The 14425-nt window shown below is 40.5% G+C and overlaps 1 protein-coding gene across 8 annotated transcripts in view; it reads left to right on the top strand.

Annotated features, from left to right (window-relative positions):
* Positions 1–14425, top strand: part of cher (filamin A protein cher) — a 43880-nt gene that overhangs the window by 9477 nt on the left and 19978 nt on the right. For 3 of the 8 annotated variants that reach the window (XM_086829202.1, XM_020957843.2, XM_086829201.1), the window contains exons 2-8: positions 547–1158; positions 2994–3351; positions 10387–10531; positions 10600–10935; positions 11567–11581; positions 12962–13053; positions 13115–14407. In XM_086829202.1, coding sequence (XP_086685328.1) covers positions 742–1158; positions 2994–3351; positions 10387–10531; positions 10600–10935; positions 11567–11581; positions 12962–13053; positions 13115–14407 — 2656 coding nt within the window. In that variant the 5' untranslated portion in view covers positions 547–741. The remainder of the gene's footprint in view (positions 1–546; positions 1159–2993; positions 3352–10386; positions 10532–10599; positions 10936–11566; positions 11582–12961; positions 13054–13114; positions 14408–14425) is intronic. The other 5 variants (XM_020957845.2, XM_020957840.2, XM_020957846.2 and 2 more) reach the window with 3 other exon arrangements.

Genomic DNA, 14425 nt, shown 5'->3' with positions numbered 1-14425 from the left:
CATAGGCCCCATGAGGAGTTATGGCACCTCTCATCTTAGATTGGAAAACAGCTTTTAGTTTTAAAAGAATGGAATAGTTTAATTGATTATACTACGTAAAAAATAACTATTAATTTTTCTTAATATTTTATTATTTTTTTTAATTGCTTTTATTTTTTAGATTTAGTATTCGTGTTTATTACTATGACTCTAATTAAAGCGTTATAATAGTGTAGGATTTTCTTTACTCTTGTATTTAAATGTCTAAAAATATGTAATATGACTCAATTAATTATAAACAAAAGCAAATTCGTCAAAATAAATAATAATATCATTGACCATTTCGGCCAAAAAGCGTTAAGACACAATATGGGATAAGCGCCTCCAAAGGCTTAGGCTGTTGCATACTTTGGGGCTCAGCTAAAAGACACAGAAAATTACTAAAAATGATTTTAATATTAATAAAAAAAATACTGCACTTTACGTTCTCATGCTGAACTTGAATTTTTTGACTTTTTTCGTTTGTTAAACTGGTTTTCCTCTACGCATGAACACATTTTCTCTCAGTGCGCCTGCTACTTGAGAGAGCCAGATCGAGAGCGGCAAACATTTTTGCCTGAGCGAGAGAGCGGTAAACAAACTTGACAGCTGAAAAGATAAACGACAACAAGGCGGAGAGAGGAAGAGCGAACAGCAAAGAGAGCGCTGAGCGAGAGCGATCAGCAGAGCAGCAAAGAGAACAACAACAAACCGGCCGCCAAGATGTACGCCGAGAGGGAGCAAGACAGGGCGATGGAGAATGCCGGTGTGCGACAAACTTTGGCGTCAAAAATTTTATTTAACGGTGGTACGCGCAAGAGTAACGACGGATCGACAACATTAACGCACGGCGGCGGTATCGGAATCGGTGAATTGGTGCAAAACGCGAATTATACAAACGGTCAAACAACGCAGGCGACCATTTTCCTCCGCAACAACAATAGTAACAACAGCAGCAACAACAGCGGTAACCACAGTCACGGCAGAAAGAACCCGCCAAATTCGCAACAAAATCAAAGCAACGCGTGTGTTTATACGACCAACAGCAAAAATATCAACAACAATATAGAGCAAAATTTCAGCAACTTAAATTTCTACGCCCAACAGCCAGCCGCACACTACGACGTTTGCCATCAACAGGTGTGTGTGTGTTTGTGTTATATGTGCACGTGAGAAAGAGAAATCCCTTTGTGAGAGTGTGTTGGTTACAGTGGAGCGTCCTTGAAAAGGGAATTTTAAATGATTTTATCCAAATTAACTTAAGTCCCTTGTGTCCCAACAACTTGGGTTAATCCAAAAAGTTATAGAAATGCTGATTCAAATAATACATTTAATATTTTATAAATATAAAAATGATCTTCAGCTTGAAGCCTAGATAGTTTCCAGTTTTCGAAGTACGACTGCAAGAACCTTTTTTTAATTGCTGCAGTTCACATTGCGTTTTGTCGCGGCATTTCGCAATTAATGAAAATGTTAATGAACTTCACACGCTGCGCACTCGAGCAATACACTCCAATTTCTTTTTCTAGCCATGTTCTCTTGGCCTGGCCCAGACGGACCAGGGGGTTTGGGGGAGGGGGTCTCTCTATTTCTGTGGGTTTTTGGGGACGACAACAACAACAACGACCGCGTTTGTGTGTGGCACGCGAACTCGGTCTCGCTCTTTTTGCCCGCCCTTGTCCGTCTTCTTCGTCTTCTGCCCGCTTCTCTCCGCCTCCGTTTTGTGCTCGCTCTTCGCGGCCTGTATAGCCTTTTTTTTAGGGAACTTTTCGGTCAAGTTTTGGTGGACAATGGGTTAAGGCGGAGTTACCTGGGAACTAGTTTCGCCGGCTGAAGATAAGACAAACTCCAAAGCTGAAAAATATCAGTTTAGAAGAATATGGGTAACCCTTTTTAAGCTCTGAACCCCTAAACTATAACCTATTATTCTGTCATTATGTAAATCAATCTTTTTCAAGTTATTTTTTGTTTATATTGTTGAAGTTTTGAGTTTTAAAATGGATTTTAAATTATAAAATTTATATTTGTAAATTTTAGGGGGAAATGAATGATTCTTCAAGTTATTAAAGTTTATGTAAATAAGGTTTAAATTCTGAAAATAATTCAAGAGTGTTATCTTTTTAAAATGAGTGGAAATATATTATAATAGAGAGTATATTTTAAAATACAATATTTCTACTTGTAATTATAGGAGAACATATTTGAACTTTTATTATACAAGAAGAATTTTAGTTATTTAAAGAACTGCAAATATATAAAACCAAGGTATATTAATTATTCATTCCCTTTTTAAAAATATCTTTTATAATCTTTTTACGAATTGATATGGATTTATGATCATGAAAGACCGAACCTCTTAAAGATAATGCTTATCAATAAACTATTTTCATTGTGGCTAGATATTCGTTGGGTACTTTCAAAGATAATATGGGTAATTAACTAATTTATTAGTCTACTAAAATATACGAGTAAGCTCCTTAAGCTACCTAAACAAATTGCAAAAAGATGTCACTTGAATTTAATCCCCATAACAAGTTTCATAAAGATTGCAAAGACCCCCGCACATTAAAAAGTGTATTCGAGTGTCGTTTGTGCTTGACATTTCTTTGATTCTTGATTGCCACTTGGCTGCGGGACATGTGTGGAAAGTGGACAGTCCACTCCACACTCCATGCCACTCCGCCGACATTAAAGTTCTGGTGGTGAGCCCAAACGAAACTGGAACAAGACTTGGCCGACACCACACCTTGTGCGATCCGATCCGATCCGATCTGATTGGAGTCGACGCCATTCGATTCAATTTGCTTTTCGGCTCCAGGACTGGAGTTGGTAGTTTTTAATGGAGATCGTTTTCGCATGAGTGCTAAGTGATTTTCGAAGTAGCGACATCCCACACTCACACAGCATTTTGATTTCCCGGCACACCCATGTTGTAGACCCGGCTAACCCGCGCTCTGACCAATCTTTACCCACAGACGAGCGACTACTACCAACAGCACCAGGAGGGCCAGCAGGCGGATCAGTACGAGGAGAACTTCGACGAGGACATGGAGGCCGAACGCGATCTCGCCGAGGATGCGCAGTGGAAGAAGATCCAACAGAACACCTTCACCCGGTGGGCCAACGAGCACCTGAAGACGATCGATCGTTCGATCAACAACCTGGAGACGGATCTGTCCGATGGCCTCCGTTTGATCGCACTGATCGAGGTGCTGTCCCAGAAGCGGATGCCCAAATACAACAAACGCCCAACATTCCGCAGCCAGAAGCTGGAGAACGTCTCGGTGGCCCTGAAATTCCTCCAGGATGAGGGTATCAAAATCGTTAACATTGGTAAGTAGTAGAAGCCCCATGTGAAGTTCCCAGAATTATCGGATTAGTTTGGGTTGGGCTGGGCTGGGTCCCTTGGATATCATTGGGAGGTCTTCGTATCTCTCTAATAGTTTGAAACCGCACAATTGTGGTTGTAAATCAGCTTATGAATCAATTAGAACCGCTCGCCTCGTTGGCCATCGAAAATGATTCCATTGAAAATTGCATAATTTGCTCTTTTCAATGAAAAGATACAAAAACTCGAAACTAAAAGATGCGACGCCAACGCCGCAAGAGTCTCGAGTTAACACCACATCCGTCGGATCGCCCTCTGCATTCCATACGATCCCATGTGGATCTGTGTGTTGTATTATTTATTTGAAATTTCTGCTTTCAATGGATCGCTAAGCTCACTTCCAGACTACAAAACAAAATGATGTCATTGCCGCGTTTATTCAAAGCGCCACTAGCTTCAATGCGAGTTTTACTTTCATTTGTATTTACTATATGCATAATTCAAGATTGTGTTCAGTAATTTGCAGTACCTGCACAGTACGCGACAAACGGATTGAGCAAAGATACTCTTTAAAAGGGTAGTTGAGGTTTAGAGACTGAAGATTTTGATTATTTTAAGAGTATATTAAAAAAATCATCTTACCTTGAGGATAGAATTTTTGGGAGATTAAAAGAAACAGAAACAGTGAGCTGATTTATCTAAAAATGAGTTCTGTCTAAGCTCCTATTCAGGCTATATTCAATCTATATTACTCTAAAGATTTCTTTAAAAACAAAGATATCAAAACAATTTTGTTTTTTTATTTGATAGGTTATTTTTGTCATTTATTGACTTTACTTCGGTTCTTAACACCATTTTATATTTCACACTTTCGGCTATAAATTCGATATATCTCATGTGATATACCTTCAAACAAGAGAGCACCAGCGAAGCGTTTCCAATTGAGAAGGTTAATTTCATTAGGGCGCTATCGCTTTCAAAGAGCCATCACCACCTCTATATAAACCATTGCCAAATCACGAGCGTAACAGAACCCGATCTCAATGGCAAAACTAACTGCATCTTGCTAATTCATTTAAATTGAGAAATATATAGAAGCATGTGATACATGACTCATAAATCGGTGCCTTAGACTAGCTCAAGCTCCAACGATCAGTCGGTCATTGAAGCATTCAGCCGACGGATGATTCTCCCGGGTATTACATTTCATTCACAATGTAATCAGGTTCCTCTTAATGACCCCGTGACGCAATTGATAAGACGTTCCTCTGCTTCGAGTTTGTTTGTTTGTCAGTGTCAAAACGCTTGAAGTAACTCAATCAGCGGGCGACGATCATTCAGTAGGGGCTTACTTGGCCATATAAGAACAGATAAATACATTCAGTATCTTGGTGTTCCAGAAAAAAAAACGCGTTTGTCAATAATTGACAGCTAGGTAAATAATGTTTACAAGCAGCACAAGGGAGCGATTCCTCAAAAAAGTTACTGTTCAAAATGAAGATAAAAACGAAAAAATGAAAGTTAAACAAAGGTGTGAGCTGGATGAGAGCTAAGTAAATGCAATTTTCAGGCATTTTTTAAAGCGAATTTTTTGTCAGACATTCTGTTATTGAAAGTACAATCGCAGTTTTGGAGGTATTTTGTATATATATAAAAAGCAATCAACACTTTCGCTTTGGTGCGATAAAAATATCATCCATTCTGGACTTTTGGTTTAGCGATAAGGCGCCTTCGTATCTACGACTGAAAATGTTGTTCAGTCCACTAGCAACTCAGAATTTCGCGATTTAAAATTGGGTTTAGTGAAAAATATTTGCACAGAGATGATTCACTCACTTAATAACCTTAGTCATTAGCTTAATTTTTTGCTTAAAAAGGCGGTATCTTCAGGAATGCTAACATGTTTTTCCCCATTAATTACTTGTTTTGTTTTTCCTTTTTTTTCGGTAAACACTCATCTTCCCAAAACAGATATCGCATCCAATTTGGGGGATTATCGTTGCACAAATAGCCAAAATATTGTTAATTAATTTAACGAGCTTCACCGCACCTCTTCCTGTTGTCCAATTTCTATGTGGTTTCAATCGATTTAAATTGGTACAGTGAAAGCTATTTGGAGAAATTGTTGGTTCTCAGAGTTTTGGAAAGCATTTAGCTGCACTTTGGATTCCCACTGTATCTCAAATCCAGATCATTCTGTGTTTGGTTATTTCCTCCATTTATCCAAGTTGTTTATTTTCTACTCTTTTGTGCTGTCAATTGAATTAGCGCGAAATTTCGAAGAGTTACTACACACACACATGTGGTGTGCTGGCTCTCAAGAGCTTGTCCAAGCTCCAAGATTTCCATGGAGCGCCCCAGCTCGTATCTACAAATGTTTGCGCTAAAAAATCCACACAAAAAAACAATAACAAAGCTCGCAATAAAATGCAAAAAGTAAGAAAAATAACCACAGAAATAAGCAAATAAAAATAACAAAATTAAATGTACAAAGCAGAGGGTAGAACAAAAACCTAATACGTGCCGGGCAGAGTAGAGATAAAGTCGCTCAGTTGACTCTCTTATGACATCATCATCGTATCGACATCATCTGGTTTTTGGGCTTTCAGGGGTTTACTTTAATTTTTGCCAGAAGTTTTTGTTTTGGAGGGAAAAACTCCATTGCCTAATGGCTGTAGCTCCTTTCAAGTCTAGCTCAATTTGTCACAGGCAATTGATTGTTATTGATGACGCCATCATCATCATCAACAGCACCCCAAACATCATTAAATTTCATCTATGAATCTATGAAGGGCAACGACGAAAAGATTTTTCCAGGCGATGAGTCAAGCGAATATATCACTTAATAAGAGCCTCTTCTTGATGATCCATTTGACCCAATTTCATTGCAGTTGGTTGGCTTGTTAATAGTTTGTTTATATATTTGAATTTATTGAATATTTCCTATGATGTCTTACAGATTAATTGAAATATGAGATTGTCTTTTAAATATTATCTTTTTAAAGTGCTTGACTGCTTAGAACATATTTTTTGAAGATAAAAGACACCACCAAAATATAATATAATCTCTTCAGGAAACAAGTATTTAAAAAAAATATGATTTCCTCGTAATCAGCAATTCTTCAAACTCTTCCAAAAAAAAATCGTATAACATATTTTATAAATTAGTCAGAGTGTTGTTTAGGATCGTGTTAACAAGCTTCCGTTGGCAAGTTTATCATTTTTTTCTTGAATATTATTTGCCTATTTGTTGAAACCCATCTCAACAAAAAAGGGTGAATCAGAAAATATGCTGAATTTCCGATGAATTTCAGTTGAATAACTCGAATGACACGACTCTTAACTTGCATTGATCACCCGGCACGTACTCACCGGTGTTTTTAATAAATCATTTGCAATGCCTTAAAATGACGCCATCGATTTGGACACGTCACCGTTGAGCTGTGGCTAAACCTCTCAGGGTCTGATCCACCTGCTGGAAATAGAAGTGATGGGAACCAAAGCATTCCTCATCGCACTTCAAAAGCAATTGTGATAAGATTAAGTTGCTATGAGAGCTTCTCCATTGGCAATTGCAATGCCGGAATGTCGAGATTCTTCAGTCAATTATTTAAATTAGCAAATGTTGGCGGCCATTAGGAGAGACCCGGTCTCAATTAACCCCAAACAAGTGAAAAAACTAAAATGACACCAGCACACATGGAATGTGGGACACCAAATGAAGACAAAAAACCCACATTGGAAAATATGCCCAAAGAAATGTAGCTCTGTCTGAAGCGGCTTAAAGTGTCAGAGACAGGCTCCAACTTTCTAAGCCAAGCGGTGTCAACGATTTTTGCAGCTTAGCCCTGCCCGGGCTCTAATTTAATTAGCCACGCAACAGTTAGGCGCTTCTATATAGATGATTGGCCTCAGACCGAGAACGGAAACTGGTTTTTCCGTTTGGAAAATCTTTCCAGACACAAGCTGGCACCAGCTGCTTTTCCGACTCCAAACTCGAACTCTCCGGGGCTGTGGTATGCGCGTGCCGAGCGCTCCAAGAACGTGTCTGGCGACTCTGTGACCCAGACCCAAGCCGGTTACCCGTGACTCTGACTGGAAGCGGATGGCAGCTTTAATGTCTGTCTATGTGGCCTCCGCATCGAAGCTGCAGCAGCAGCAGCCTCAGCATTCTTGTTATCTGAATGTTAAATACTTTTCTGCCGTTGCACTTAACATCATAATAACTCTGAAGCCGCTACGAGGCGAGAATCGTTGCACATAAATCATGTCAAGTCATCATTTGGCATGGCCAAACGATCCGATTGGAGCTTCTGTAGTTGGTCTCACTTGGAGCTCACTCAGTAGTTAGTTTTCCTCTTTTTTTTTTTGGGTGGACATATCCGATTGCAGTGGACAATGACAGCAAAATTGTGATAGATTGTTTATCCGAGAGATACTTTTCCCAGTACTTTCCAATGATTATTTTTAGTAATTAACTGCTTTTTGTTGGGTTTCTTGTTGGTTAAAGATATCAAGATCACTTGAAGATAAGAGGTCTTAAAGGTGATTTCATGTTTTTTGTCAAAAGATAAACTTATCTTGCCCAAATTCTGTGGGTTATCTTTAGCTGGTTTCCGAAATGCCAAGATGGTTTTTAACTTGGTTTATTTATTGAGATCATTTTTATATGGTTAGCAATATTTATATTAATATTTAGTTACAGGGAATGTCCCTAATTTGATCATTTATCAACAGTTGAAGTTTCATAGGTACTTATTATTGTACTATTTGTGTGTTTTATAGTGGATAATTAATTGCCTTTCCTGCATTCCAAGAATACTTGAATTACGTTGACCCCAATCACATTTGTGTTTGATCATGCATATGGTAACCAAAGAGTTCTACTTGGATTAGATTTCCCACTTCCGAGAAGCTACTCTTCCACTCGTTCTCTACGATCTTTAGACTTATGCATATGGATGGAGTTGGAACCGGAGTTGGAGTTGGAGCTTGAGCTGAAGTTGGAGTTTGCCTAGCTCCCTGGTTAATATGCATTACATATTCGTATTATGGCATCTCGTGCTCCGTTCTTCATTCTCCTCCGATTTCTCTCCCCTCCAGATATTAGCATATTTCTATATAATTTACAGCAAATTTTCTTGTTCGCGCTGCCGTGCCAAAAACAAACTTTTGGCGAGGTTGACAACCAGTTTACACACCACAAAGACTCAAAGACATCCAGTTGGAATGGAGTTTTGGCCAAGAAGACAGTTTGTTGGCAGAGAGGCTCGTGGATTGGCATGCCGACTGCTGCCTAATTAGCCAAATCATTTCTGGCTATTTATTTTATTTAGCCATCTTCAATGCCGTTTTAATTGCGGCTTTCTTTCGACGCGCCAATGGAGCTGGCTATGTGTAGCTTTGGCAGCAACTAGTGTTTGTCTTTGAAGTCATTTTTCATAAATATGTCAGCGGGCTGGGCTTACAGATTGGCAGCTAATTCATTTGTCAAGGCGTCAGTCGACCGTAAAAGTATTTTAAATGGCCAAAAGCAGAGGATGACCGGCAATTTGATGGCTTTTAGGAGGGGGCCAACCCGCCCAGCCGGTTTCACTATGTCTCCCACCGGTGGACAACAACTCAAGAAAACAAAGCCATTTGCAAATTTCTGTGCAAAAAAAATACAAAAAATTATATATATAAAAAAGTGGTTATTGCTGTTGCGGGCGTAGTAAGTGGGTAAGAGAGCTGGCTCTATCAGCAATCGTTTAACGGCTCGTTGAACAGGCCAAGAAAACTGAAAAGTAAAAAGAGTTAAGAAAGAGAAACAACAGAAAAAGCCCAGTTCTACTAGAAAGAAAGCCCTCTGGGGCTAAAAAACAAAGAGAAATGTAGAACATTTACGTAGTACGTCAGTTCAGGGACTGTCGTCACTTGCCATATTCAGTTACAATCTTTGGCCAAGATCCACACGGAACACAATTTTGTATACTTTTGAGAACTCTAAAAGGTACTAAATATGCAGTTTACTAAGATTATAGGTCTTTGGTTTAATTGTGGCTTGTAATTGTTTGTTAAATTAATTAAATAAACAACACTTGAAAAGATATCATTTATGAAAAGTCACACAAAGACATATTAAAGTTACATTTGTGAAAATAGTAATAGTGACAGATTTAGGGCTCACTATGATCTTTTTTAAAGAACTATCAACATTCAGACCCTCTTTTATATATTATTATTATCATTATTAAAGACTTTAACACATTTTCTTATCACAAATCTCTTAAACCCCCATTAAAGTAAAATTCATATTGTTCCAAAATATTCTCTTTATGGCTTATAAAAAAACACAAATAAACTTAATTCAAGTGGTATTAAGAACTGGGCCAAATGCTTGTATGCCATATATGTCTCCCTGTGGCAAACTTTCCCGCTTGGCGGAGGTGGAATACCAATCGCGTCATGGTTCAGTCAGAGAGTGCTGCATGCCAAATGCATTTGCCAAGGGTTTCCAGGTGGCGACTAACCGACGATAGTCAATCAGTAGAACCAACGTCCACGCCTTTCACCTTGCGGTGTTACGCTATTAATGATTGGATTGGCGAGGTTCAATAAACCCAAGACGTGGAACGGCGGCATTTTAGCATGACAAAAGATGCTCGAAGCGCAGGCTTTTGTGGCCAAGTTTAAGGTCGCGCGGCGGACTGAAAACCGGCAAGACAAGTTGATTGCGCGCATTATCTTAGCCTCAGTCTCGGCGTCAGCCCTGAACTTGACCAGCAGGCAAAGTGGCTGTAACAGTTAGCGGACATCTCCGACCATAATTGGCAGCTTGTCGAATGGCAACAAGTTTGCAGCAGCAACAGCAGCAGCAGCTTTGGAGTGTGGCCAGTGACAGTTGCAATTGCAGTCACTGCAGTAGTTGTAGTTGCTGTCAGGGCAATTAATAGCTACATTAAGTATACGAACCGGTAACGGTCCACGTTCTGGTTTTGTCCACAGTCCAACAAAGTAATCCGAAACCGATCATCCATCTCCATCTTCTTTCTCCGCAGACTCCTCGGACATTGTGGACTGCAAGCTGAAACTGATACTGGGTCTGATATGGACACTGATTCTCCACTACTCGATATCGATGCCCATGTGGGATGGCGACGATGAGAAGCAGCTCAACGGATCGGGACACACGCCCAAGCAGCGGTAAGAGGAACCCACCAAAAGTTACTGTTTGTGTGCTAAAATATAAATCACTCTTGCCTCTATGACAGCCTACTGAACTGGATCCATGCCAAGATACCCGATTTGCCCATCAATAACTTCACCAATGACTGGACCACAGGCAAGGCAGTGGGCGCCCTTGTGGATGCCTGTGCTCCTGGTCTCTGTCCCGATTGGGAGATGTGGGATCCCAAGGATGCAGTGCAGAATGCCTCCGAGGCCATGGGACTGGCCGATGACTGGCTCAATGTGCGCCAGCTGATCAAACCCGAGGAGTTGGTCAATCCCAATGTGGATGAGCAGTCCATGATGACCTATCTGTCGCAGTATCCCAACTCCAAGCTCAAGACCGGTGCTCCCCTGAGGCCCAAGACGAATCCCAACAGGTGAGTGATGTTGTGAATCTCCAGACGAACTTCTTTTAGAATGAAACTGAATCAGAATCTTTAATTTTTTGATAGAATTAATTGATTTGTCTAATGGTTTCTTAATTCTTAACTAATTAGAGTCCCAAGTGAATGAAATTCTTAAAAATACTCTTGGCTTTTGTGTTATTCTTAAGCCTTTCTACTGATTTGTATAAGAAAGTCATAGAGCTTTATGATAGACCTAAACTCCTTGATTTCTTGGAAATCTTTGCCATAACTTTGAAAGTTGTTTAGAGACTAGAAGTCAGACTAGAATCAGGTTTAGTTTGAGCTAAAGAAGTTCGTCTGCATTATTTCCATCTATAGCCAGGCGTTGTACTTTCTTTTCAAGTATATATTCCAAATTCAATTCTTTTTAGTCCTTTGTATGTCCTGCACTTTTAATGGTTCTAATCCAGACTCTATATCTCTTTCTTCTCTCCCAATCTCTCTCTCTTTCTTTATATATCTTTCAATATATATTATTTCTTCCTACGTTGTTAATGTATTTTTTTGGATATTGTTCTTGTTTCCCTATCCGCTCCGTATACATAAACCCAATATATAAATATATATATTTATTTTACAAAAAAAATAATGCAAAACTCAGCATTCCTCCGCCGCGGTAAGTTTCGGCATGCCTCCTCTTTTCCGTTTTGTTTCTGTTTTGGTCTTTTGTGAGGGCCACTTCTTTTCTTGTTTTTGGCCAACGTTCTTGGCCGCTTGTTTCTCGGCTTTTTTAATTTATCGACTCTGACTCTGACTGTGTTGTGTTATTTTTTGTTTTTTGCTTTTCGGCTACTTTATGTTATGGTATTGGATGATTTAAATGTTCCACCAGAGTTTCGGTTACTGTTTGCCGGCTAGCCCCAGAGCGATCCGTATCTAATGGATACTTCAACGCCGCCTGACAGGCTGTCCGCTGTTTGCCGCTTTCCTGTTTGTATTGCTATTGCTCCGCTGCCCGCTAGCGGCTTTTATTGTTGGCCACAATTAGCGCTCCCTAAACGCATTCATCTTGGCCGACACAACGCCGTATTTAATTTGCTGTTTTGCTTGGCCAGCAACGCGCTCCCCAAGAGCTGGAATCACATGCTTCTCTCCTCTGATCAGATCTTTAGTTGAAAAAATCAACTTTACGGTTTGAGAATTAATTTTGAAATTTAACTGACCGTTAAAGTTGATATTTGGCTATAATTGGTATTAAAAATAAGTCCATTAAAGCCAGGATTAACATTAATAGAGATTTCTTTGGTCAGTAAAACATTGTATTCAATTCATTGATTTACAACCAATTATTATTTTTTGTTTCATTGTTTTATTCTACGTTTTGAATATATAGTTTTATTGGGAAGATTTTATATAATATTTGAAATTACTATTGCTATTTAAAAATGTATAAAATTAACTTTGAAAAGATCTTGTTTTCATAAAAGAAACTTTTTTTTCACTTATTTATTCATTTTCCTTAATTTATAGACAAGTAATAATATTTCAAATTAATTTTTTAGAGCATTCAAATCAATATATTCAAAAAATCTATATGTTAGGCCTCTTATTTTGCCATATATAAACAAACTAGTAAACTAATTGATGAAAATAATCAAAAACCGCCAAAGAGTATGCTGCAGAAAAGAGCTTTGTTTATTAATTTTACGAATTGCCGCTTGGCGCCACTCAATTTATTTTAACATTTTGGATACAATATTGAATTTTAAGAATGCTTTCATATCTTGTTAATACCTAGAAAGCATCCTAAAATGCTTTTATATTTTGTAAATAACCACAAAGCATTCTAGAATGCTTTAATATCTTGTAAATATTCAATACTTTTACTGCAAAGCCTTTGGAAGCCAAATTAAAACCGCTGCTGGCTGGTATGCTGTTTTATTAATTTCGAATGTCGTTTCTTTGTAAAAGAATATTGGCTTTATACAGCTCTCAACTCTCTCAAAGTCCTTTGAATATATTTCCTAACTTATTTTCCTTGCTATTCCCTTCGCAGAGTGCGTGCCTATGGTCCTGGCATTGAACCCATTGGTCCTGTGGTCGGAGCTCCAGCCAACTTCACCGTGGAAACCTTCTCGGCGGGCAAGGGTGAGCATTTATATACTTACCCTTTAAATAAAAGTCTAACCAAACCTATTCTAATCTCCAGGTGATGTGGATGTGGACATCCAAGGACCCACTGGAGAGATCGAGAAGGCCGATGTTCGTTTCAACAATGACAAAAACTTGACTTACACCGTCTCCTACATACCCAAGGCCGAGGGACCCCATAAGGTGGCCGTTAAGTTCTCCGGCCGCGATATCCCCAAGTCTCCGTTCCCCGTCAAAGTCGAAGGACATGCCGGCGATGCCTCCAAGGTGAAGGTGACGGGTCCTGGAATTCAGCCCAATGGCGTGACCATCAAGAAGCCAACCTTTTTCGATATTCTCACCAAGGATGCTGGTCGCGGCGTCCCCGAAGTGATCATCATTGATCCTGCTAACCACAAGACCTCGGTGGCGGCCAAAGTGCGTCAGCTGGAGGACGATACTTGGCGCTGCGAGTATGTGACAGCTCTGCAGGGTCTGCATTCGGTGAATGTCTTCTATGCCGGCACACCCATTCCGAACAGTCCGTTCCCAGTAAAGGTGGCTCCGCTGTCGGATGCGCGAAAGGTGCGCGCCTCCGGTCGCGGTCTCCAGGCCACAGGTGTGCGCGTCGGCGACGATGCCGACTTCAAGATCCACACCGAGGGAGCCGGCGAGGGTGTGCCCGAGGTACGCGTCATTGGTCCTGGTGGCATGAACCAGAACGTCATGCAATCGAAGGTTGATGGAAACACGTACGAGTGCCACTACTATCCCACCAAGGAGGGTCGCTACGTGATCATGGTGACCTTTGCCGGTCAGGAAGTGCCCAAGTCGCCATTCGAGGTGAAGGTGGGCCCCAAGAAGGAGTCCTCGATTGTGGCCTACGGACCCGGACTGAGCAGCGGTGTCATTGGATACCCAGCTGCCTTTGTGGTGGAGACCAATGGCGAGACGGGCGCCCTCGGGTTCACCGTGGCCGGTCCTTCGCAGGCCGAGATTGAGTGCCATGACAACGGCGATGGCTCTGCCCTTGTCAAGTATCATCCAACTGCCGTCGGAGAGTATGCCGTGCACATTCTGTGCGACAACGAGGATATCCCCAAGTCTCCATTCATTGCCCAGATCCTGCCACGTACCGATTTCCATCCGGAGCTGGTCAAGGCCACTGGCCCGGGACTGGAAAAGAATGGCGTGACTATCAATCAGCCGACTAGCTTCAGTGTGGACACCAGCAAGGCGGGCAATGCTCCGTTGGATGTGGTCGTTCAGGATGTTTATGGCACCAAGCTGCCTGTGGAACTCAAGAACAATCCCGATGGCACCAAGAAGGTCACCTATACGCCCACTTCGGGAGTACCACACACCGTTGAAGGTGGGTTTTGATCCCTAA

The sequence above is a fragment of the Drosophila serrata genome, unplaced genomic scaffold (assembly GCF_035046125.1).
Source record: "Drosophila serrata isolate PLE 108 unplaced genomic scaffold, ASM3504612v1 contig_189, whole genome shotgun sequence".
NCBI classification, from domain to species: Eukaryota; Metazoa; Arthropoda; class Insecta; order Diptera; family Drosophilidae; genus Drosophila; species Drosophila serrata.
Note: the sequence above shows the minus strand (reverse complement) of the source record. Positions and strands in the feature narration are given on the sequence as shown.